Source organism: Balaenoptera musculus, chromosome 2, assembly GCF_009873245.2.
Source record: "Balaenoptera musculus isolate JJ_BM4_2016_0621 chromosome 2, mBalMus1.pri.v3, whole genome shotgun sequence".
Classification (NCBI taxonomy): domain Eukaryota; kingdom Metazoa; phylum Chordata; class Mammalia; order Artiodactyla; family Balaenopteridae; genus Balaenoptera; species Balaenoptera musculus.
The window spans coordinates 147,157,369-147,182,869 of record NC_045786.1 but is presented as its reverse complement, the minus strand read 5'-3'; the positions used below and the strand labels follow the sequence as shown (position 1 = coordinate 147,182,869).

Here is a 25,501-nt window from a genome sequence, read left to right as displayed (position 1 = left end):
TAAAAGCTGACCCTTACCAAAAAGACACACCAAGAGGACAGATTTAATACACAGAAGACAATGGAATAAATCAAGCCCTAAAAAGAGAAGGTACAGTGCTGGGTGTTGTGAAAGAGAGAAGAGTCAGATCCAGGCTAAGGGGTACCCTGTGCACAGGGCAGGAAAGGCAGGAGTTGGCACTAAGCACAACAGAATAATGGTCTCACCTTCATGCTTGGGGCAGAGGTGGGGGGGCAGTGTCACCTGCCCCTGGGAATGGCAAGGCCAACAAAATGAGTGGTAGGGAGCCAAAGCCAGTGTGGCACAGAAGTTAAGTGCTCTGGGGTGGAATCTAGCAGCTGACTTTGAAGCCTGACTCTGCTACTTATGGCCTATGTGATCTGAAGTAATTTACCTACCTCTCTGAGCCTCAGCTTCTTCCCACAGGCAATAAAGACCATAATATCATCCCAGTGTAAAGCCCTTAGCAAAGTACTCATAATTGTCAATTATCATTATTAGGCCAAGGAAGTGCTTCAGAAGGAAAAATTTTTTAAAAGCACTAACTCTAGGCATTTGTTCTCTACAGCGTTTTCCATGCTAGCTAAAACCTGGAAACAACTTGCCTGATAATTAAGAGCAAAGGTGATTTACCTATTTGATAAAATATTCTGTAGCTGTAAAACATTTTAACAATGAAGACTGTGTAACAATATAGAAAAGTACTGGGTGACTCTGAAGGACAACAGACTGGAGACGTGGTCCTTACGGTGCAGTTAAGGAGCCAAATATTTAACGATGTGACGTGTCACAGGGTTAAAAGTTAAAATAACTGGAATGGACTAGGAGTGATTTGTAAATCTGTGTATGACACGGAGGCCTGGATAGGTCAAGAAAGAGTTACGGAGTAGGGAGGAATTGAGCTGGGCCTGGAAGAACGGACAGAATTTGTGTCAAGTATGGAAGAAAGGCTTCACATGGCACAGAAGGAAGATCTACTTGTGGAGGGAAGAACACTCAGAGAAGAGCTAGGAGAGTCGAGAGGAGAGGTTACATGTCAGGACAAGGTCATAAACTGGGGCCATACTCAGGGAGAACCCTGAATGCCAGGCTGAGTTGTCTGAACTTTACGCTGTAAGTTCTTTGAACAGGGAGAAAGCAACTTTTGGGGAAAAACTGGAAACCTGGGATACTGCTGAAAAGCAGTAATCCCTCATAAGGAGATGAGGGTCTGAACTTTGGGACAAATGTGAGAACTGGAAGCAAAGGTCTGAACAAGGACCATTTCAAATGTTGCAGCATTTCTTTCTTTTGTCTTTCTAATGCCCATGGCTTCCCCCCTCCCCTACCTGTTCTCCAAGTTCTTTTCTTACTGACTGCTACGGGCTACCAATTTCTACTGACCTAGAGCTCTCACCAGTTCTTCCCATCCCCTTAACAGGTGCCTGGTCATGCCTCCAGGTCCTCCACTGGACCAGGCAGTGTGGAAGGAAGCATTTGCTGGGAAACAATGACTAAGACCGAGAAGGGAAAGACCTTTCTCTCCCAGCATTTCCGTCAGTCACTCTCCCCACGGCTGGGATGGGGCATGATTTTCTCCTACTTAAAACCAAGAAACAAGGAGGAGTGCGCCTCCGTTTCCAGTGTGCCTCCAGTCTTCCACTCCAGCCCGCAGCACTGTGCAAACCTCAAGAACCTATATTTGAAACAGGCAGCTGCAAACCTCACCTTTTCGCAGGAGGTGGTGCAGCAGCGAGGGCTGGCCAGCATTCCTTACAGCCAATACAGCTTTGACCATCTCTACGATGCAGACAGCATCATCCAGCCTCCCCAAGTCAGGAAGCCCCGACCTGAGAAGCCCATCAGCTTCAAGTTCTTGGATTTTTCAGGTCCCTCAACAAGGGTCACCTCCCAGGCTATGAAGACGGAAAGCTCTGCCAATCTTAAGAAGCTGAAGAAATCAAAGCCAGCAAGCGCAGTCCAGGAAGCATCTGGTCCTCTCAATCTTCATCCAAGCAGGGAGCTGGACGTGCTGGATCTGTCACTTTCTCCAGATGTGAACCTGGAGGAGAGGGAAACCTGGCTTCCACCTCCTGAGAAGGAGGCCAGAGCATGGCAGGCTGTCGTGCTGGAAAAGCTTAACAAGCGCACTGCCCGATGGATCCAGAACAAGCGTCCTCTGAGGCCTGGGGTGTCCCCCAGTAAGTGGCAGAGCTTCTTGCACCAGCAATACGACTGGAGCCACATCCGGGATGAGCTCACTTCCTCCAGTGACCTGGAGCTCTTAAAACAGCTGGAGGAAGAAGAGACAGCAGAATTTGAGGATCGAAGTGTCGTTCTGCCCACCCAGGAGGAAAAGAAGCCAGAGCTGCTGCTTCCTATCTATTATAGGTAGACTGGCTGGGGCCTCGGGCGCGCCTTTGAGAATCCCTGGCTCCCCTTCAAGGACTCCTGGGTGGCCTCACACTCCTTACTTCCGAACACACTGTCGCATTAACCTCTTGTGTTTTCCACCAGCAACCTGCTAAGATTTCCACAAAGGAAGTTTCGCCACCTCAGCACTCCTGACGTGCTGGGCGGGATGACCCTTTGTTGGGGGGCCGGTGCTGTGCGCTGTAGGGTGTTTAGCCACAGCCTACCGCATGCCAGTAGCACTCTCCAGGTGTGCCAACCGAAGATGTCTCCAGACATTGACACATGTCCCTTTGAGGGACAAAGCTGCTCCCAGCTGAGAACCACTGCCTTTAAAGGAATGGGTTCTCAGCCTTTCCCAGCAGACTGAGCCATTCTGCTGTTCCAGGTACTATCCAGGTGCTCCTAGAAACGAATCCATGGTGGGAGTGAGGAAGGCAGAGACCTCATGAGGTTTGGTCCTGCCTCAGTCTGAATAAGGAGCCAGTGTGTCAACTGACTCGAAAACAGACTGGCAGCAGGATGGAGAAATAAGCTTAGAGAAGAGGATTACTGCACGTTTCTCACATTGCTTCCTTTTCATTTATAACTGGAAGGAAGACTGGAGCTATAACATCCCTGATTCCTAAAAGAGAACTAAAGATAAGTGGAAACATTTATTTATTCATTTGTTGGACAAATATAAATTGCATTGCCACCACTTTCCAGGCACTCTGCAAAGTGCTGGAAATACAATGTAAATGAACCGACATGGACCTATCCTTTAAAGAGCTTACAGTCTATCCACTAAATAACCACACACATAATAGGTAAAGTGAGGTAATGTAGGAGGTGGGTTCCCTTCCCCAAGTCCATGCACCCTCTAAGGGCACCAGTATTAAAGCTACCTGTCCCCCCTTTTCTCCCCATGTCACTCATTCCAAGATTGCCCAATTACTTGCTGCAAGTGCAGACAGTTGAAAGCATGCCTGGCATCAATAAGACTGCTGAGGACATCGATGGAAAGGGGAGCGTCTACCAGCCCCCAAGGCAGAGCCACTTCCGACAGGTGAATCCCCGAGCTGGAAAGTTTGCTTACTCCACAGACAACACCTTTGAACAGGAGATTTACTTCGGTAATGGAGCTGGGGCCCTGTAGTGGGGGCCGAGGGGGACATGGAGCAGGGAGGTGGAAGGTAGCTGGGGGATAAAAGAGTCATGGGTGTGGATAAGAGGCCCTGGATGAACCAAGTGTTCATGTTGACACCTCCTGGTTACTAGCACAGGAGGTTTTTTTTGGGGTTTGTGGGGTGGAGGCCGGGGACAGGGGGTAGGTATCTGATAGGAAGGAAACTCTTCTTCCTCTTTCCCCTCTCTCTATCCCTTTATGTTTACTAAAGAGGTAGTGGAGGTAGGATTGCAAAGTAAGCAAGATTCAGCTTTGGGAACAACCTACCTCTTCTCTGTTCTCCCTTCTCTCACTGAGATAATTCCCCCAATGAGGTGCTATGTTGGAAAAAACAATCACAGGCTCTGGAGATCTGAGCTTAAAGCCTGGCTTAGCCCCTTCCTACTAACCTTCAGCAAATTATATAAGCCGTCTGAGCCTTACATACCTTATTTGTAAAACAATATTAACAAAAATGCACTTTAAGTAGACAAGAAATATTGTGCTTCTTGCCCGATACCCATGAATGTCCACTACCCTCCCCTTCCATCCTGCTATCCTTTAGATGCCTGGGCTTCCAGGATACACAATCTAGGACTGCACGTTCCAAGCTGTTTATTCTTCCCTACCCCCATCTTGTTCCGAAACTGCTTTCAACTGAAAGTCTTCTTAAAATGTTTAACAAAATTATTCAGACAAAGGTATTTATGACTGATAAGAGATGAATTAGGTAACCCTTCATTAGTATCTAGCTTTTCATAGGGGACAATGCCTGTAAGTTAGGTTCTGACTTGGCTTCCAGGCTTTTATGAGGCCACCAGGTCATACTTCCAAGCAACAGTCACCTTCAAGGGATGCCCCCAGAGCATGGCAGTCATGAGTCCTAGAGGCTTAGAGTAGGGCAAAAGGAAATTGGGTCTGATCCTGGTGACCAAAAACCCAGGAAGAGAGGAAGGAGGCAGGTTCTAGGGACTCATTATTTATCTGTTCACAGATAAAGTCCAGATCATCCACCAGATTGGTGCAAAGAGAGACCAAATTTTCCTGGAAAACCTCAATCGATACAACAAGCAGCTATCTAAGGTCTTCCCTGAAACCCCAGAAAGGTGGACTTCCCAGCCAGTTCCTGAACCATGTAAGCAGGAAGCTGATAATGGGGGTAAAGGTGGAAGTAGGGTTAATTCTTTAAGGCCCCTGTTTCATAGGCTGGGACACCACCAGCATCTAGGGGAGTCCCTTCCTACTAACTAAAAATCATCTCATAAAATTATAAAATACTAATTGTAACAGGAAAAGCCTTTGTGGCCCATACAGCTGAAATGAGACGGAACTTAGTTGTAACCAAGTGGTTTAGGGCCAGTAATTACTAATAAGACAGATCCCACCTTAATGCTTCCAAAGGAAGTACATCAAACCCCTGATCTAGCACTCTGCCCTTTTTCCTTGGGCTGGCTCTACCCTCCCACTCCATTCTCAGGCCCATACCTGCTTCAGGCCCTAGAATCAACCTGTGTTTCAAATTTCTGTTTCATGAGTACATCATTCTTCATTCTGTAAGTTAGGTAAGGTAGAGGGAAAGGAGTTAACCAAGAAATAAACTTATGAAACAAAAAGTGCCCATCCTCCAGAGACTATGTCTCCATTCCCCATGACTCTTCCGCAATGTCACCTTTCAGGTGGGCCCCCTGGTGTGCAGAAACTAGCAGCAGTAGTGAACCATTCTTTTTCCCACCAGCCCCAAACCTCTGTCTCCAGTGCTGCCTGGCTCTAGAGGCAATAGCCACTAGAGCAGAGGAAGTGCTAATGACGGCAGGTGTGGGCAGCTTCCACCAAACTCACACAGCCTCCTCCTTTGTTGAGGGCTACCATTATAAAGCAGTGAAGAAAGCATGTAGCAAAGCCTTGGGGTGGGTCTTGGCAAGTCACCTTCCAGGGCTTCAGCTGCCTCATTAAAACTGAGACACTAATCATTCCTACAGCAAGGCACTTGTAAACACTTAGCAGCTTATAGCACCATTCCTCCTCCCAAATTAAAAACATTAAAAAGAAAACTTAATAAATTAGGACTTAATGGCCAATTACATTCTACTTTAAATGGCAATATATCAAATATTGAATTTTATGAGCAAGCGTTGTTACATATAAACATATTTATATTCCTAAAGATTTATTAAACTTATAAAAAGGCTTATATGTATCTCAACTTTTCTTCCCCAAATTTCTCTGCCCCATCATCATGGCTTTATCATGTTTGTAGTCAGGACTTGTCATAACTCCCTATGGGACTTCTACTCAGTTTCCTACATAATCACAGGAAAGTTGGCTCTTGACAGTTTCGTTTTGCCTTAGTGCTAGCCAGGAATAGGAATGTGATGCTGGCTGGGAACGCAGGTTTAGGGCAGTGGGCAGAATGCCTCATACTGCTGCCCCGCACAGCTTGCAGGCCTGTGAAAGGAGCCATGCGCTGGACAGCTCTGCCCATACCAGCCAAGGATCTGCTGCTGCAGGTGGGTGAGGAGGACATGCCCATGAAGACCAGGAGACTGAAGAAGCAGGCAGAGTCACTGAAGGAGAATGTGACTTGGGAACTGGTGGTCCTGCGGAGGATGCTGCAGGAATGGAAGATGGGCTGGGCTCTAAGTGAGTGAAGGGGGTGGGGCGGGCGGGGGTCCTGACATATCAGCATGTTATTTGTGAAGGAGGAGGTTTTCACCTGGGACTAGTGTTTCTCAATCTTTGAAAATCCATCCCTCTCTTGTGAAACATAAAAATCTGGTTGCCTCATCAAGGTTAGACTAGATAAGAGCTTTTCACACAATGACAGTTGCATTTATCTGGATACTTTTTGCATGGGCAGATTTTACATTAGTAATTTGTGGAAACTCACTATGCTGAGAACTCTTCACAGGCAGAGACCCTATCTCACTGACCTCTGAAACTTTACACTCAATAAATGATGCATGAAAGAAAGGGTGAAATGTGCTGCTCAAGCAATGGAAATGCAGTGATCAAAAGAAACTTCAGTTGGCTGTGGCATATACAACCCTTTTCCAAAATTCATTTGTAAATTTGGGATTATCATATATTTACTTTGCCTTCAGCGATATGGGAATAGAAGGCTGAGTGCCTGGGACAGAGGAAGGGTCCAGCAAGGAGTGTTGAAAGCTGCAAGCTTTGAAGACTCAAGGGCTGCTGGCTTTCAGAACACGAAAAACTAGTTTAGTTAGTGCAGGAAAAAGAGAGGTGATCCATCACATAAACTGGTTCAGGTAAACAAAAACAGGGTTGGAAAAGAGATTCTGAGTAAAAGCTACCAGTAGGGAGCACCTACAGGTGGTGGGAGCACTGAAATAAAAGCTCCAAAGCTATAAAGAGAGCAGTTAGCAATAAAAGGAAGAAGCCCTTGAAAGCCAGATGGAAGAGCCCTCGAAGTCAAGGAAACCTAATGATAACCACAATCATTAACATGTGAGCCCTTATTATCTTGCAGGCATTTTGCTAAACACTTTGTCCAGTTAACTCATTTAACACTCAACGTAACTCAATACAGTGGGTTCCAGCATTATTCTCATCTTACAAATGAGAAATCTCAAGCCCAGTGAGGTTAAGTAACTTATCCAAGGCCACATAGCTAGTAATTGTGATTCCAAACCAGGTATGTCTGACGACAAAGTACCCTTAACCACTATGTTTTATTGCACCTAAATATTTACCAGGTGATAACAATAAAGAGTTATTTAAGCCAAAAAAGAAAAAAAAAAAGAATATAGGATGGGATTAGGAGTTTTGTTTGGGAACTACCTAAGAGGGTACATGGATCATCAGAGAAATAACTTCCCTCAGGACAGGACTCCATCTCTGGAGCCCTTTATTCTTCTGAGCTGTTTTGCTTGAATTGTCCTAGGGGAAGGGGACTTCTTGTCACCTGCCTGCAGCACAATATCTAGCCCTAACCAGGTGGTTCTCTTCTAATTTTCCTCCTCATGGTATAGTCATCGAGTGGCACCATAAAACAATAGAGGGCCTGCTGCAGAGCTTGGTGGACATCCATGATGACATCCGGATCCAAGCCATCATCACTTGTGCCACAGCTGCTTTAGAACGGCCCCGTATTGCCATCAGCCAGGGAGACTCAGGTGAGAGCCAGAACTGGACTGCTTGAGAATATAAGCAATTCACAGAGCCATAGAAATTTTGAACTGGCGGGGACCCTGAAGCTTATCTGAGATCATTTCACAAAATGGAAACCAAGACCCAGAGACTGGCCTGAATATACACAACTTATCAGTAATAGAGATGAATTTAAAATTCCTGACTTCTAGTCTAGTGCTTTTTGCACGAATTTCATCACCCTTTGATGCTCAGTAGCTTACAAGTAAGTTCACATTGTTCTACCTTGAGAGATCCCATTCATAATAGCCAAAAAGTATATGTGTATGTGTGTGAATGCACACACTTTTCTCCCGACTCCATTTTAGCTCTTCTTTTGACAGCACATCTCAAACTCAACATGTCCCATACTGAACTCATCACCCTCTCCATAGACCCCCTCCCCACATTCCACATCGCAATCAGCATCCCCACAATCCTCGCAGTTTCTGAGCTAGGATGCTGGGAGTCATCCTGGACAAAGTCCTTCCTCTTCCCACAACCAATCGACCAATAAATTCTACAGATTCTGCTTCCTAAACATTTTATTACAAAAGAAATATAAAGTGTCATTATCAGTCAACACAGAGGAGTATAAAAAGAGGTGGGACTTCCCTGGTGGCTCAGTGAATCTTAAGAATCTGCCTGCCAATGCAGGGGACATGGGTTCGATCCCTGGTCCAGGAAGATCCCACATGCCGCGGAGGAACTAAGCCCCTGCACCACAAATACTGAGCCTGCACTCTATAGAGTCCGCAAGCCACAATTACTGAGCCCACGCAACTACTGAAGCCCGTGTGCCTAGAGCCCCTGCTCCACAACAAGAGAAGCCACCGCAATGAGAAGTCCGCGCACCGCAACGAAGAGTAGCCCCCGCTCGGCACAACTAGAGAAAGCCCGCACGCAGCAACGAAGACCCAATGCAGCCAAAAAAATTTAAAAAAAAAAAGAGGTGATTACCTTCCCCCAACTCACTTCCCAGTTCCAATCCCACCCCCATGCCATTCCCCAGGGTAACCAATGTTTAGTTTGGCATTCCAGCACTTTCCCTATGCTTTTACAAACATATGCCAACATACATGTGAGCTTTTCTATTTATTACAAAAATGAGTGTTGAATTTTACCAGCCATTTTCTAGTTTCTTCTCCTTTAATTTGTGCATATAATGAATTCTGTTGTTAAACTCTTAGAATAAATCCTAATGGATCTTTCTTTTACTACTCCACTGGGTTTGATTTGTTAATATTTTAGAATGTTTTACTACATTTGTAAGTGAAATCGGTAGTTTTGTATTTATTTATACTATCTTTATCAAGTTTTAGTTTTTACTAGCCTTGTAAAATGAATTAAGGACTTGGCCATTTTTCCCAATGGTCTGTAATCTTTTGAAAAAGAAATGTCAATAGTTTTTTCTTTGCTAGCAATAAGCAGTTAAAAAGGAAAATTTCCCATCTACAAGAGCCAGAACTGTAATCTACCAAGGAGCTGGCTTAACAAGACACAGGACCCAGATGACAGAAACTATAAAATGCTGCTGAAAGGACATAAAACCAACTGACTCTTACTAACCCCCAAGTGCCCTCTCAGAAACCACCTTTTGTGAGAAGCCTGGGCTGATACTTCTTCCTTCTCTGCTGATGGTAGCATCCTTTTAACAAAATTTTTATTTATTTTTACTTTTTATTTTTGGCTGCGCTGGGTCTTCGTTGCTGCGTGAGGTCTTTCTCTAGATGCAGCAAGCGGGGGCTACTCTTTGCTACGGTGAGCAGGCTTCTCATTGCGGTGGCTTCTCTTGTGGCGCATGGGCTCTAGGCGCATGGGCTTCAGTAGTTGCAGCACGCAGGCTTCAGTAGTTGCAGCGCATGGGCTCAGTAGTTGTGGCACAGGGGCTTAGTTGCTCCACGGCATGTGGGATCTTCCCAGACAAGGGATTGAACCTGTGTCCCCTGCACTGGCAGGCAGATTCTTAACCACTGCGCCACCAGGGAAGTCCGGTAGCATCCTGATATTATTCTGCCCTAGCATTTATCATTCTGTCATAATTGTCTGTTTACTTTTCTGCCATCTCTACCAAACAAGGAACTTCTTAGAGGTGGGGACTAATTTTATCTCTACAAAGTTTTCAGGTTTTTAAAGTTTCATTTCACTTATTTCCTGTCTTCTGAGTTCCAGATATGGGCATTTTAACTCCAGGTTTTCAAATTTGCTGCTCCCTCTGCTGGGAAACTCTACCTCTCCCTCTTTACCTGATTAACTTCTACACATACCCTTCAATTTTCAGCTAAGGTATCACTTCCTCTGAGGAGTTTTCCCTGCCCCACCACCCAGACTTGGTTTGATGTCCCTGCTATATATGCTTCCACATGTACACATTTTTTATTTTAAACGCTTATTTCCTTGGGTATTAAATGGGATGATGTGTGTTAGTGCCTGGCACATAGAGAAAACCTTAAATAGGTGGCAAGAGATTATCTTGCCAAATCTTCAACATACATTAGAGAATACCTTTGTCATTCCCTTTCATGTGATCCCTTTCCTGGGTGTCTAGATTTTGATTTGTCTTATTTCCTCCCCACACCTTCCCAAAGAAAATTATCTTACTCATTATTTCTTGAAATAATTGACTTCTATCTGTTCCCCTGAAATGCACATATTTCCACCTAGCCCATTCTTAACAGATGGCACAGTGGCCCACAGTAGTAGCAAAAAGGACAGATTAGAAATTCTAAAACCTTAGCTATAGAACTCGCTCTGCCGCATCTTGGGAAGTCAGTTAACCTCTCTGAACTTCGAATTCCTTATCTATAAAATGAAACTAGTTGTGGACAAAAGGTTAACAAAACACTTTCCCCTCCTACTTGAGAAATGAGCTTTAGTTAAATGCCTACCTGTTGTCCCAATAACCTGATAAGGATAGGAACTATCTTTGTAGGCAACATTGCTTATGCTAAAAATGAACCCTGGGCTTCCCTGGTGGCGCAGTGGTTGAGAATCTGCCTGCCAATGCAGGGGACACGGGTCTGGGAAGATCCCGCGTGCCGCGGAGCAGCTGGGCCCGTGAGCCACAGCTACTGAGCCTGCGCGTCTGGAGCCTGTGCTCCGCAACAAGGGAGGCCGCGATAGTGAGAGGCCCGCGCACCGTGATGAAGAGTGGCCCCCGCTCGCCACAACTAGAGAAAGCCCTCGCACAGAAACGAAGACCCAACACAGCCAAAAATAAATAAATGAATAAATAAATAAAAAATTAAAAAAAAAACAGAACCCTGACTGATAAATTACATCTGGACTGGGAAGAACTGTAAGTGAAATATACACGCCTGAAGGAGGCACCATCCTTTGGGCTCCCATGAATGCTGTAACTTATCAAAGCATGCCCTTTGAGGACTTTGGAATTATATCTATGGAGTTGTTATATAAAAGAGATAATAACTCTGGTGGAACATAAGACACATACTTGGGGATCGATTCCATGCTCCTGAGCTGTCCCCAGAAGGCTCCATGGAATGCTAGACAAACCACCTCAAGAACTCTTGCCAAAAGGAACGCCTGATGCTGTCCTGTTGGCAAACTATGCTTCCATCCTATTTCCTTCCAAAGATTAGTGCCATGTGTGGCTATGATAGTCTTGTGAGACTATTTAGTTAAACCTAAAAGGACTCCTGCAATACACATATTTCAGGTGAGCTCTGCAGTCATACCTGCCTTGCCTACTTCAATGAGGGTTAGAAGACTGAATGAGATAATGAATATGAAACACTATATAAGCAGCAAAGCACTACCTAAATATATTTGCTATTATTATTAAAAATACAAAAATATATAAATAGGTTGATTTTCATCACTAAAACTAATGGTGCTGGTCACCACAGCCTAGCTGGAAACATTCTCCTTTGGCTCGAATACAGCTCTGTAGAGGCCAGATGATAAAGGATTGGGAACAGGAATACCCAGCACAAAAGTCAGCCTTAAAATCCTGCCCATTGTAGGGGCTCAGCTAAACTCTAATTATATTAAGAAGCAGTAAACATCTGCAACTGAGACTGAGGCTGGCCACCATGTGACTACGGAAAAAGCTGTGTTTCAGAGAAAAAGCAAAGGGGCTAGCTAACACTCTCTTACTGGCTTTCTTTTGATCACAGACAAGGAAACCGTCAAAGCTCCATCTATCCAGGACTTGCCAGAGGTTCTACAGCCCCCCCTAAAGGCTGCTCTTTGTGACAAGAATGCCAATGTGCGGATGGCAGCGGCAGTATGCCAATATGCCATACAGTCCCATAATCTTCTTGCCCGGGAAATCATGCAGGCTGCCCTTTTGAAGGGTGAGTAACTCCTTGTTACTTCTGACCTGGAAATATGGGGTAAAGAGAGGACATCTCACCATCAGCTTTTCCTAATCCTTTCCTCTCCACCATCATGCTCTATGATGTCTACTGTATTGGGTCTGGGCTTCCATTAGATACTCAGAGATTTGTTCTTCCCAGGTACTTTACAAAATAGGTACACTGCCACCTAGTGGTACCTGGGCTAAACGTTTCATAGGTGCATTTGAACAGAAACCATGTCCCCTTTCATACAACCAGATTTTCAATTGAAAAGATAATGTAATAATATTAAAGAATACGTTCTAAACATTTTTTAAATCACCACTTGAACACATCTTGCTTCCATTTTTGCACATTAACTTACAGGCACTGTCCACAAGCATTGTTGGAGTAATACAAGCAAAAAGGTTCTGTCAGATGATAGGCCCAAGGTGCCGAAATGCTCTGTCTGAAAGATGTACCTGCTCCTTGCATGGCAGCAGGGGTGGAGGACAACTGGCTGACCAGTTTGGCCTTCGGCATGGAGATACTCAACAATTTAATTCATCTGTCTTAAGAAAGCCTCCACTCCAGACTTCCCCATCTCTAGTGAGAGGGACAACTGTATCTCTCACCCAGGCCAGAAGTGCCTTCCTGCTGTTACCTAACAAAAACGTATTAGGATTTGACTTTTCAGGTTAAGATTTTCAGTCTATATTTAGAACCTTGATACAATCCATTTAAATGTGATTTAAATAAGGGATTGAATTTCGAGACAGGGGGCAGAGGGAAGTGAGATATCAGGCAGGTAGCAGTCTTGTGTACCAACCCAAAGGCTGCTCTCTCTGTGGGGAGAAGAGATCGCCATTCTGGACTCCTTTTTCACCCCACTGTGGCAGGTAATAGCGTGGACAGCTGGGCTGCAGCTCAGTGCCTGGCTCTGGAAGGTGCTGCCACTTACTCCGTGATTAAGAGGATCCTCCATCAGCTGTTTAACAAGAAGAATGAGGACACTGAGCAACAGTCCTGCATGCTCCTGAGCCATCTAAGTGGGAAGACAGTACGTGTCCATTACAGGGTCAGAGAAAGAAACCACGTTTCGGGGGAAAAATTGGGTCTTTGAGGTCGGTGCATGTAAGGAACTGAAAATGCAGGTGGTTGGGTAGGGATAATCTCAAGCACAGGTAAAACCGGACTAAGTGTGGGTGAACCAGGGTGTATACAAGGAAAAGTGACAACAGCTAGCTGAGAAAGGTGAGAAAAGTAGGCTGCAGATGGTTTCTAACTGTGTAGGCAAGAAAAGTTGTGATATGCAGAATTTGCTTCTGCTAGAAGTTTACCATTGAAAACCACACAGACCTACAATTCTGTTTACTTCCAGTAGAAATGTGAAACTCACAGATTGAGGCATATACAAATCATTTTAGGGGGAAAGATAGTTAAATTAAGAAGAGAAGGTCCCAGGAATTTTCTGTTCAGATTACTAAATCTGTATTTTGTTCCCTGATTTGTTCCCCAGAAATCAGTTGGCTTGGAAGTAAGAGTGCCCCATTGTAAACCCACTCTTTCCTGTGCTAGCAACGGGCATCTCATGTGTTTGTGACATTAACTATGCTGGATGCCAGGTTAGGATATAACTTCTCCAAGGTTCCAGCATCTCTAAAAGTGATCATGGATATCCATACACGTCTTCCATTTCCTCAGACCCTGATACATACCATGCTTGCCGTGGAGCTGAATAGCCATCAATGGAAAGACCGGATTGTAGCCTGCCGAGCTCTCTCCCAGAGTGGTGGAAATGTCAGTGTGGTAAGCCTTCTCTTCCTGTGTTTCCAGGACAGAAAGTCTAAGCAAAACTGAGCTAGGGAGCTCTTCCACTTTTTGCTGCTATCTAGTGTCCCATTCTTGCCAAACAGATCTCTGTTCCCATATTGCTACCTCTTACTCCTAACCCAGAATTATCTTCAAATGCCAGCATATCGTTCTATTACTTAAGCCACTGCTTCTCAGCCTGGTGGCAGCCCACAAACTGTTTGTAACCTACCTACAATGAAGTAAGCAAGAAAAAAAACAGAAAAGTTTAGAAACTTTTATAGTAATTTGACATTGCCTCCACATCAAGGTACTTTATAAGTATCAGTCAATACTGTCCCTACTTTCAAAAACCTGACATTAGAGTTAGAGTAGCAAGACTAACATACACAAATGATTTAAGAACAAGTGATAAATGTAATGTACTCAAAACTTTTCAGAGAGAGATTAGTGTGAGCTGAACCTATCAGTTAAAGTTCTGTGAAGGAAGGAGTGTCGGTCAGCTGAGCAAGACTTGGGACAGAACTGAAAAAAAGACTTCCAGGCATGGGAAACCCTGACCATCATTTAGGCTTTCACCTGACCTCCTTCTTGCCATTATTTTAAAATCAACTTCAGCTATCCAAATGGGATTTTTCCCTTCTTCCTATGTGCCACTATCTTTTCCTTATAACACTGAGTAAGTCCAAAATGGCCCAGAACACTGCTATTCCCATGAGAAGTGAGCACCCGCCATCTTGACCCTCACATTTTGATGTGGGAAGCACAAAACCTGGCCATTCAGTGTAATCAGTGTAATTCTAGTCTGGGTTAATTCTGCCTCGACTGCCATAGTAGTACTCTGCCGCTGAAGTCCTGGACCAGCAGCATAGGTATCACCTGGGAGTTTGCTGCAAGTGAAAAATCTCACCTCGGGTCAATTCAATCAGAACCTGCATTTAACAATACCATTTTAACAACATCTGATTAATTTGCACATTTGCCTCCTCAGCACTTGTTACTCAGGATGGCCAACTGAAAGTAAAAAGCCATGCAGAGCAAGCAGGGGGCGGGGTAAAGATGAGAACTTCACATCAGACTGCTGGGGTTAAGCAATATGTCCATCAGTCCTTTCACTCATTCAGTAAGCAAGCACTTTCTGACCACATCCTACATGCTGGGCAGCATGCTACCATTGGGGATGCAAAGATAACACGTCTTGGTAAATGTTACATGTAAATAGCTATAACAGAAGTAGCTGTAAAGTATTATGGGGATTTCCTATTGCTTACAGAAGGCAGAGGAGAGTTCACTGAGGAGATGCTTTTTGAGCTCAATCCTAAAAGAATAGGAAAACATCAGGTATCAGATAGGGGTGGAAAAGGGAGATGTTTCAGGCAGGGAGAATAGCTTTGGGCACATTACATAATCACCAACTAGTAATCTTCGTCCCTTCCCTTTTGAGAGACGTACTAACACATAGGGTGGCCAACTGTCCTAGCTTGTCCAGTACATAGGACTTTAAGTACTAAACCCAGGAAAAGTCCCAGGCAAATTGGGATGAGTTGGTCACCCTACTAATGTATCACTTTCAAATTTTAAGAGTCTCAAGCACAGATTATGCTGGCCCCGATATAATATAGTAGTTTAAAGCATGAGCTTTGGGCTTCCCTGGTGGTGCAGTGGGTAAGAATCCACCTGCCAATGCAGGGGACACGGGTTCGAGCCCTGGTCTGGGAATATCCCACATGCTGCGGGGCAACTAAGCCTGTGCGCCACAACTACTGAGCCTGCACTCTAGAGCCCACGAGCCACAACTACTGAAGCCCGCGTGCAGCTACGAAGACCCAGAGCCGCCATAAATAAACAAATAAATAAATAAAAATAAATTTATGAATAAATAAAGCATAAGCTTCAAAAACAGGTCTGGGGGTGCTTCCCTGGTGGCGCAGTGGTTGAGAATCTGCCTGCCGATGCAGGTGACATGGGTTCGAGCCCTGGTCTGGGAAGATCCCATATGGCGCGGAGCAACTAGGCCCATGAGCCACAACTACTGAGCCTGCGCGTCTGGAGCCTGTGCTCTGCAACAAGAGAGGCCACGACAGTGAGAGGCCCGCGCACCGCGATGAAGAGTGGCCCCGCTTGCCGCAACTGGAGAAAGCCCTCGCACAGAAACAAAGACCCAACACAGCCAAAATAAATAAATTAATAATAATAATTTTTTAAAAAAAACAGGCCTGGGTCTGAGTCCTGGCTCCAGCACTCAACAGGTTAACCTCAGGCAAGAAATCTAAGCCTCCTTTCTGTCACCTATAAATGGTAATATCTGCCTTATGGGATTGTTTGGGAGGATTATGTGATGGGTAAAAATACTTACTAGCACAGTGCCAAGTACAAAATTGACTTGGTAATAAATGGTAGCTAATTATTACACCTATGTGTAGGATATGAAACATAAGTTGATCCAGCTGATGTTGAGTGACTGGAATAAGAAAGTGAGACAAGCAGCTGCCCAAGCTCTGGGGCAAATGAGCCTTGGGAAAGAGGTGCATGACACAATCAGGTAAGACCTTGTCAATGTGGAGAAAGAAGCTTTTTTATTCTTAAAGGGTTCAGGGAGCCTGGGCTCCAGCCAGCCAGCATCTGTTGAGCTGCTCTGTCTGCTCAGCATTGTATAGATCCCATTGCAGGATTTTTTTTTTTTAATAAAATAAAACATTAACAGCCCCTACAGACACTAACAATGTGGCTAAGGGAAGAATCATTAATTGAATGCCCACTAGGTGTTAGGCACTGTTTTAGATGTTTGAGAGTTCAAATGTATGACATGATTCTGATTATACAGGCAAGATACACAAATGCCTAGCAAAGTCAAGTTTCATGAAGGATGGGTAAGACTACGTAGGCAGAGAGAAAGTAAGACCTTCCACACTGGGAGCCAAATACAGAAATGAACATGGCACATGTGAGGACAGTGGGGAAGAGAACTTGACTGTAGCAAGAGATCCATGTTTAAAGTTTCCTTTACTCAGTCATTCAACATAGTTTAGCGCCCAGCATACTCTAGGTAATAGGGATTCAAGTAAATAAAACAGTTGAGGTCTCTCTACCTGGTGAAACTTAACATGCATAAGGCTAAGTAGGAAAGGGTGGGAATGGATAATGGAGAGCCTACAGAAGTTGGATTTTATCCTGAGGGCACTGGGGGTGGGCGTAGGGAGAGGGACCAAAAGTTTAAGGAGGGAAAATAAAAGCACCTGTGCCTTACAGAGTCAAGCTGGGCCAAGGAAACTTCCAGGAGCGTGTGGAAGCCCTCTCCCTGATTTGTGGGCTCAAGCTCATGACCGCCAAACTTCTCCCAAGCTTTCTGAACTCCTTCTCTGATGACTTCATGGCAGTTCGGCAGGCAGCTTGTTTGGCTGCTGGTGCCCTGCAGATCCATGATAATATGGTGAGTCAAGGAAACATGTACCATCTTACCTGATTAACCCAAAAGGGCATTACCCTGTGCTTCATTCGTACATAGTATACTCACCATTCTGTGCGGACACAGAATGAGAGATCAGAACAGGGAAGGTGAGGAGATATATAGGCCACACCAACAGTTAGGCCCACACTTAGGGTCCAGGCCAGCCTAGACTTCACTTTAGAGCACACCCCTGAATCCTGTTCTCACCTCAGTTAACTAGCTTCTCATTACATGGGTACTGATAGGCTTAGGGTACAACTCCAGTGAATCGAGTTATAATCCCTAGTTAATAGTGGAAAACCTGATGGAGGTATTCAAAAGAAGCCTATATGGCCATAGATCTGTGAGCTGGGAAAATCAATCTGCAGACAGGAGATAAGAACACTATGCGCCTAAGCCAGTACTTCTGGCTCCAGCTCATTTTTTCACTAGGTTTGATAGAAGGCCACTTTTCCAGTTAAAGCACATTTAGACAAGAGGGGTCCCTGTCTCTGGTTCATTCTTGCTCTGATTCTCTCTACTCAGCACTGCCTTTTATCCATCCCAGGTCCTTGAATGCCTTCTGAATCTCATACAGAGAGATCCCTGCTGGAAAATCAAGGCCTTTGCCATTCGAGGTATTACAGGAGTGGCCCCAGCTCCTCAACCTCTAATACCTTCCCATATTTTAGTATAGATGATCCCCAGAATCTCTTTAGGAAGAGAGTAGAGTGTAAGGGAGGGGATAATCACAGCTTCTCAGAAGTTCCTTGCCTGAGAAATTAAAGATTATTTTCTTGTTCTTTTTAATTTTTAGTTAAGGAGTCTAGGTCTATGTCAAACGCGTTAAGGCAAAGGGCTGACAAGACAATCCCTGCCAACAGAATTAGGTATGAGTTCCAAGCAGGTATCCACTGTTGGATATACTTGCTTTCTCTGGAGGTTTCAACCACAGGACTCTGTAAAAGTCAGACCAGATTCAAGACTGCTACAAACCTAAAATCCTGCCCTCAAATTTCCTAGAGTTTCTTTTTAGGGATTTTTGGCATTGTTTCTCTCTGACAGTCTGGCAGGTCCCTTTAAGAATCAGCCCTGGGTTAAGCTGCGAAGTAATTGTGCCTTCTTTCCCCATTACCCTGCCTTGACTAGGTTGGTCTTCTGAGTTATCTATCCCATATCTCATTCCTAGATAAATAGGTAAATTAGTATATTCTCACATCCTAATGGACAAGGATGGCATGGAATACCCCCCTTCTGGGAATTCTCTGGGGATAATGTCCTAGTCTAACCCATTCCTAAAATTCTAATGGTAATTGTCATCTAAAAGGGAAGGTAAAGACAAAATACTTAGTTTAGCATTTGCAATATTTAATTTAGCAAGTGGTTGCCTATACCTTATTATTATTATTATTATTTATTAATAAGGCCATTTCTGGATGCTAGGATATAGCAAACTCAATCTTAAGTGACAGTGGAACACGCTGCCCTCTAATCTCTGCAGCTTTGGGACAAATTGGCCACGTGAGTCCCCAACTGACAGACCTCCTGCTCTGGGCTATCCACTACGAAGAATCACCAGGTGTACGACTAGAGGCTTGCCGTAGCATCCTAGCCCTCAAACTTCAAGGAGACCGAGTCAGGGACACCTTCCTAGACGTGCTGCTCCTAGAGAACCATGATGCTGTTCTAAAGTAAGCACTAACCCTCTGGTTCCTGCCATGACCTCTTGTACTGCCAACTCTCCCAACCTTGTTAACAGAGTATGCGCCTGCCTTTCCAGGCTGCTTAATGGCTGTAAAAAGCACAGGCTCACCTGGGCCATTCATCTACTTAGCAAGTGGGTAACAGAAAAATTGGCCTGAATTAGATTAAAAGTCAAGCTCATGTAGTTTACGTACTTGTTCATCATCCCAAGTGGGTTTTTTTATTCAACTAACATTTATCAAGTGCCTACTTAGTGACGATAGGCTTTAGCGTCAAAAAGACCAGGATTTGAACCCCAGCTCAGACATGTGCTAGCTCTGTGAGTCTGGGTAAGTTACTTAAATTCTCTGAGCCCATTTTTTCATGTATCAAATGCAGACGGCAGTCTGCCTTATGGGTCTGTGGTGATGATTAATGAGATAACATGTTAGTACCTGTCATAAAGGTGTTCAATAAATAATATCTACTAGTACCTTCAAGTATATAATCTCAAAAACTACAGAACATCCCTACAAGCTAAGCATCATACCATTTTTTGCAAATAAAGCTCAGCAAAACTGCACAGTTAGGATTGGAACTTAGGATTCTTGTCTGATTCCAAGTCCTGTATTTTCCACCTCCATGCTTTAAGGATAGGAAGAACAACCTAAGAAGTTCTTCTTACCTTTCAGAGAAATTCACCATGCAATGAAGATACTCAACTTAGAAAATGAAGGAAACCAAGAAATGCTTCAGGAGATCAAGAACAGGGTAGATAAGTACAAGCTATGTTTTCAAGAAAAAATTCAGGGCTCTCAAGAGTTCCTCAGGCCCCTTTTCCCCCCTAAGCATGTACGTACCCTCTTCCCCAACACAGAAATACTTTCTACAGCCCCAGATACAATATCTCACTTGAAGATACAAAATACATCTGTGCGAGATAGGATTATAAAATCCTACTAGTAAAAAGTAAAACAAAGCAAAAATCCCCTTAGTCCTCAAAATCAGTTGTTTCTGAAATATTGTTTCCTTTCCTTCCCTTTTTTCCCCCACCATCCTCTAAACCCAAGTTCTTTCTTTTTTGCAGATAGGCATAAAGAAGGAATGAGGGACTGGAATTGGCCCCCTAGATTTTTTTTTTTTAATTAATTAATTTTTTTTGGCTGCGTTAGGTCTTCGTTGCTGCACAAGGCTTTCTCTAGTTGCTGCAAGTGGGGGCTACTCTTCGTTGCGGCGCACGGGCTTCTCACTGCAGTGGCTTCTCTTGTTGAGGAGCATGGGCTCTAGGCGCACGGGCTTCAGTAGTTGTGGCTCGCCGGCTCTAGAGCACAGGCTCAGTAGTTGTGGCCCACAGGCTTAGTTGCTCCGCGGCGTGTGGGATATTCCCAGACCAGGGCTCGAACCCATGTCCCCTGCATTGGCAGGCGGATTCTTAACCACTGCACCACCAGGGAAGTCCCTAGATTTTCTTTTTCCTTCTAAACTTTCCTTAATTCCTAATCTGGGCTCTTTCACCAAAGGAACTCTAGCTGAACAGGTGGTTCTAATTTTTCAAAGCTGTTAGAGGAGATGAATAGAGGGAAAAGGACTTTAAAAAGGCAAAAGATTCTTCATATAATTCACAAAACCAATTTCACATCAAGCAAGCATTTCTTAGCAGATTCCTTTCATCATGCCCAAAAAGCTAAAATAAATTTTTCAATAACAGATGTGAAAAATGTCCAACCAATATCTCCAGGGAACAATGTTCTCGGGCATTTACGTACCACCTAATACTAATAAGCATGATGCAATGCTACTTTATTAACGCTTTTTGATGATTTACAGCCTAGTATAGTTGTTTTTTTCAACATTTGTTCTGATTCAGATTCAAACACTAAGCCAAAAGGAACTGTTGATACAGAAAATATTCAAGATTGAGACAGTCATAGGAAAAGTGAAGGAGGAAGCAAAACGTGTTTACATGCAACCCAAACAGGGGCAAAAACCACTGAAATTCCATACTTTTCTCCAAGAAACTTTTCAGGGTAAGTTTTCTAGGGATGAATCCTATGCCTTGACTCCTTTAACAAGCCTTTTTCAGGATTGGATGTTTGGGGAGTTAGTTGTGAGCCCTGTAGGATGAGAGCCAGGAAAGGACACTTTCTTTTCTTCTTGGCCACCATCCTCTCAGTCCTTCTGTTATCTTTTCCTTGTCCCCCTCCCCCAGGCTCTGATTTGCTATCTGCCCCTTAAAAAAAGAATGATGTAATTCGATCTGAACCAATTTGAAAGTTAGGTCAAAAAAAGGACGCCTTAGAAAAACAAAACAAAAAACTGCCGTGTGTATGTCTGGTTAAGCACTCAGAAAAAGCCTTGAAGGTTAACCTTGAATAGTAATATTACCTCTGGAAAGTGAGATTATACGTACATCTACGCTTTTGCAACTTAAAAAAAAAAACGATTTCATAAAGTTCTCAGCTTTATGTAACTCAACCTATCAGTTACGGTGAAAGGATCTTAAAAGTTCCAGATACAACCTAAATGATGAGGTGTAGACATCAAGCTGTACCAAAACATACTTACAAAATCAGTGTGCCCAGGCGTAGCAGCAGCCTCAGGTCATTCAGCCAACTGCCCACCAGCCACCACCCCAAACCCAGGTCTTCTGGTTCCAAGTCCAGTGCTCTCTCTGGTACACCAGGCTCTTTTCCACCAACCATGAGAATATTCACTTGCCAGATTTGGGGAAGTTTCTTCCAACTGCCAGAAAAAAATGAGAGTGGAAAGTAACTTGAACACCAGCCTTCCCTCCTGGCCAGCTTGCTACAAGTTGGCTGACTGAGGCCTATGACAGCACAACTAGGTGATATTCTGTCTCTCTGGGAGCAGTGCCAGCCACTGATGCAAGCAAACGCTGAGCAAAACCATAATACACTTTTAAAAACATAATATACTCATAACTTTTCTAATAGGATTGTGCTGTTTGGGGTTCAAGTAACATGATTAAAATGAATAAATTACCCCCAAAGTTGCAGAATTGGCCCCAATCCTACAACTGCCCCAAGTTACCTTTCACCTCAGCTGTTGATTTTCTCTGTCGACCTCCCTCCTCCCACATTTCTTCAAACCATGCCACATAATAATCTAGCCCTAGAAAAAGGAAAACATTCTCTGGCACTTTAATAACTTTTCTAACATTCACACAAACTCAGAGTAGCAAACAGGATACTGACCCCAACCCTCCCCCCAAACTGATGAAAGAGAACTCAAATGAAGGATGCAAATTCCAAATAAAAACTTCTAATGTCTCAAGCAGAGTAACACAGCAAATGCCACACAGTACACGGAAGCCTGAGGGTGATGATGAAGTTGGTACTCTCAAACGATCAGGAATCAAGGTTACTTCAGAAAAAGCTCCTTCTTCCACCTCCAACTTCTGATTTTACTTTTGTGCCTAGATGAGGTGGTGTTTCCTAGAAGACCGTCTGAGTTCTGTGACATTGAAGCAGTCATAAAGGTAAATGTAAGCACACTGATGGTTATTAAGGTAAGAACGAATTTTTCCCCCCAAAAAAGTGGTGGTGGTAGGAGAGAATCACTACTGTCTTGTTTCTGGCAATCAAGGAGTAACTAGTTCAGGTTAGAGGCATCTTGGTGAGCAGCAGCCCCTTGTCATATAACATGGTCGCCAAGGAAAGCTGGTCCTCCACACTGTCGCAGGGCAAGTCCGCTACCCTCACAAACTCTGGGTAGGAGCGGAGCAGGAGTTCCATGGCATCAGCTTGCTGGGGGTATATCTCCAAGCACTTGGGCTCTTCCAGATGATAAACTCGGGAGTTTTCCACTGTATAATAGAGAAACAAATGGCCTCCCTCACCCACCAGCCGAGCTATACCATCCTGAAGCATGTGCACTTCTGTTTCTGTTGTCAACTGGGCCCCCACGTTTACAGGTTCCCCAGTCTCCCAGCGAATTGGGAGCCCATAAACGCTTAGTGCCCTCTCCCTATCAGTCAGCACAGGGGGCAGAGAATCGTGGATGAAGTCTTTGGCTCTCTGGTCAGCCACAGCATCGACAGGGGCAAAGTGTCCCAAGCGGGCAACCAAGACCCGCACTTTCTCCATGAAAGCAGTTCTTCGCGGATCCTTAGACTCCGAATGCTGGGCCCCCATGTAATCCATAAAGTCTCGGGGCAGTCCCCTACGAAACTCCACATTTTCCTCCATTGCAGCCTGCACTGCCAGAGGCAGTACAGCCTCCAGGAAGTCGCCCCAGGTATTGCGCTGGTATGTGGACAACGTCAGGTGCAGAGAGTGCACTCCATCCTGGCATTCGGCTTGGTGAATGAAGCCTCGGGGAAAATAGAGCAAATCTCCAGGTTCCAGCACCGTCTGTAGCACCGGCTCTCCTAGGTCTTCCTGACTGAAGTTGGGGCTGGATGTCAGGGCTAGTTCCTCGGTCGGAACCCGCGGTCGGTAGACCCGCCAGAGTTTCCTACCTTCCAGCTGCAGCACAAAAGCCTCGATATCGTCGTAGTGGGGGGCAAAGCCCTGCGAGTTAGGGGGCGTGAGGTAAACGTTGGAGCCTGCCATGCTTCCAAACTGCTCCTGGAGCACAGCCAAAAACTGCCACACGGTGGTGGAGAAAGCCTGCGGACAGAGGAGGCGCAGGGAGCATCCGGCCCTGTACAGGGACCACGCGGCGGCGGGCAGGGCGCGGCCGGGTGGGTTCAGGGTTTCGCGCCGCCCACTGATGTAGCGCGCGGCGTCCAGGTGCTGCCCGAACTGCACCTCCTCGTTGCGCAGCATTGAGTCCAGGTCGGCGGTAGAGAAAAGACCCTGGTAGTAGGTGTGGTCCTGCCGCCGCACCAGCACAGCCTCGCGCTCCCATAGGCGCCGGTAGAAATGGTCGGGCGGCATAGGCGCGATGAGCCACTCGAAGAGGCGCGCCGCCCGCCGCCGGCTGCTGGGGACGCGGTTCAGCTCAGCCAAGACGCGCTGCAGCGGGGAGTCCCAGGGCAGCTCCCCGCCCGCGCTTTCCCCCGGCGGCCCCGACAGCGTCGCTGGAGCCACGGACGGCGGGGCGGCCGCCAAGTGCTGGGCAGAGCACAGCACGGCCGAGGCCTCCACCAAGCGCGGCGGGGGGCCCGAGGCCTGCACCAGGCGTGCCGGCAGGGCGGATGCCTCCACCAGGCGCGCCGGCGGGGTCTGCGCCTCCACCAGGGCGCGGGGAGTCTGCAGGGAGCGGGACGCGGGCGAGGCCTCTAACAGCTCCGCGGGCCCGAGGTGGCCGTACGGCTCCCGCCGGGTCACATCCGAGAGGGCCGCCGCCCCGCCAGCCAGCGGGTCCCTGGGATCGTCGACCATCGACTCCACCCTCGAGTCCTCCGAGTCCTCGCTCGGCAGCGCCTGGGCCCTCAGCGCGGCCACCCGGGACGCGACACTTCTCCTCAGCTGCCTTCGGATCTTCCTGGGCCTCAAGGGCAGGGCCAGGACCGACCCACTGTGTGGCTGTGGCTGGCGCCGGCGCCTCAACCGCCCGCGCCTCAGCAGCCCAGCGCTAGCCCGGAGCCCGTCCATAGTCCTACCCTCTCCCCAGCCCGGCGGGAGACGGCAAGAAGCCGGCTTAGGCCGGCGGCTTCCGCAGTGTACTCTGGGAAGTGGGTGGGCCTCCAGCCGCCTCTGGGTTGTCCCCGCCCACCATTCTTCCGCCGGCGCCTCCGGCTGGCCCCGTTAGAAAATGTTAATTAAGGGCTTCCCTGGTGGCGCAGTGGTTGAGAATCCACCTGCCAATGCAGGGAGCACGGGTTCGAGCCCTGGTCTGGGAAGATCCCACATGCCGCGGAGCAACTGGGCCCCTGAGACACAACTACTGAGCCTGCGCGTCTGGAGCCTGTGCTTCGCAACAAGAGAGGCTGCGATGGTGAGAGGCCCGCGCACCGCGATGAAGAGTGGCCCCCACTTGCCACAACTAGAGAAAGCTCTCGCCCAGAAGCGAAGACCCAACACAGCCAAAAATAAATAAATTAATTAATTAATTAAAAAAATATGTACTTAAAAAAAAAGAAAAGAAAATGTTAATTCAATGCATGGCTTCCCCCTAGAGCGGCGGAGTCCCTGCCAAATTAACACGGATTCCATATTTAGGGGGCAGTTTACAAATCAAGTTGCCAGGGACTCCAGGAGAAAGAAAGTTAGCTACTGAACTTTTTCCTTCTAGTGTCTGCAAATTGCAGTGTTCCTCGGGAGGTCCCCGTTTCTGAAAAACACGTTCCCCAGCAGCTTTGCATGAGGAAGCACACAATTCTTGGTTTCAAGGAATGCCCTCAGGCAAAGTTCTAGGTTCAAACTTCAGTCCACCTGGGTCTCTTTACAGACTGATTGAAGCCCTAAATTCCTCCGCCTAACTTCCCTTCCTCCTCTCCCCATTACAAATTTTCAGTCATTGCTTTCTCTCTGAAAATGAAGCTACAGACTTTTCTACGTGTATTCTTTTTTTATTTTATTTTTTTAATTTAACAAATGTTTACTGACTACTAAGTGACAGACATTGCGATGGCATCGGGGTAACAATCATAAAGAAGACAACGAAACAGACTATCACCTGCCT

The 25,501-nt window shown here is 45.9% G+C and overlaps 2 protein-coding genes across 3 annotated transcripts in view; one reads left to right on the top strand and one right to left on the bottom strand.

Annotated features, from left to right (window-relative positions):
• Positions 1–25,501, top strand: part of HEATR4 (HEAT repeat containing 4) — a 49,108-nt gene that overhangs the window by 12,932 nt on the left and 10,675 nt on the right. Inside the window, exons 2-16 of the mRNA XM_036842926.1 lie at positions 1,421–2,370; positions 3,316–3,506; positions 4,533–4,673; positions 5,975–6,178; positions 7,531–7,674; positions 11,827–12,006; positions 12,888–13,048; positions 13,693–13,797; positions 16,224–16,342; positions 17,050–17,230; positions 17,796–17,865; positions 18,729–18,918; positions 19,603–19,681; positions 20,778–20,937; positions 22,351–22,409. Coding sequence (XP_036698821.1) covers positions 1,421–2,370; positions 3,316–3,506; positions 4,533–4,673; positions 5,975–6,178; positions 7,531–7,674; positions 11,827–12,006; positions 12,888–13,048; positions 13,693–13,797; positions 16,224–16,342; positions 17,050–17,230; positions 17,796–17,865; positions 18,729–18,918; positions 19,603–19,681; positions 20,778–20,937; positions 22,351–22,409 — 2,934 coding nt within the window. The remainder of the gene's footprint in view (positions 1–1,420; positions 2,371–3,315; positions 3,507–4,532; positions 4,674–5,974; positions 6,179–7,530; positions 7,675–11,826; positions 12,007–12,887; positions 13,049–13,692; positions 13,798–16,223; positions 16,343–17,049; positions 17,231–17,795; positions 17,866–18,728; positions 18,919–19,602; positions 19,682–20,777; positions 20,938–22,350; positions 22,410–25,501) is intronic.
• Positions 2,177–24,548, bottom strand: RIOX1 (ribosomal oxygenase 1). Of its 2 annotated transcripts, XM_036842927.1 has the most exons (3): positions 21,476–24,548; positions 15,072–15,118; positions 2,237–2,272 (listed from the first exon to the last, which is right to left on the bottom strand). In XM_036842927.1, exon 1 carries the CDS (start codon positions 24,469–24,471, stop codon positions 22,528–22,530), a length of 1,944 nt encoding a protein of 647 aa, XP_036698822.1. In that variant the 5' UTR covers positions 24,472–24,548; the 3' UTR covers positions 2,237–2,272; positions 15,072–15,118; positions 21,476–22,527. The 2 variants fall into 2 exon arrangements, with proteins under 2 accessions (XP_036698823.1, XP_036698822.1); XM_036842928.1 differs by lacking the exon at positions 15,072–15,118 and having other exon boundaries at positions 2,177–2,272.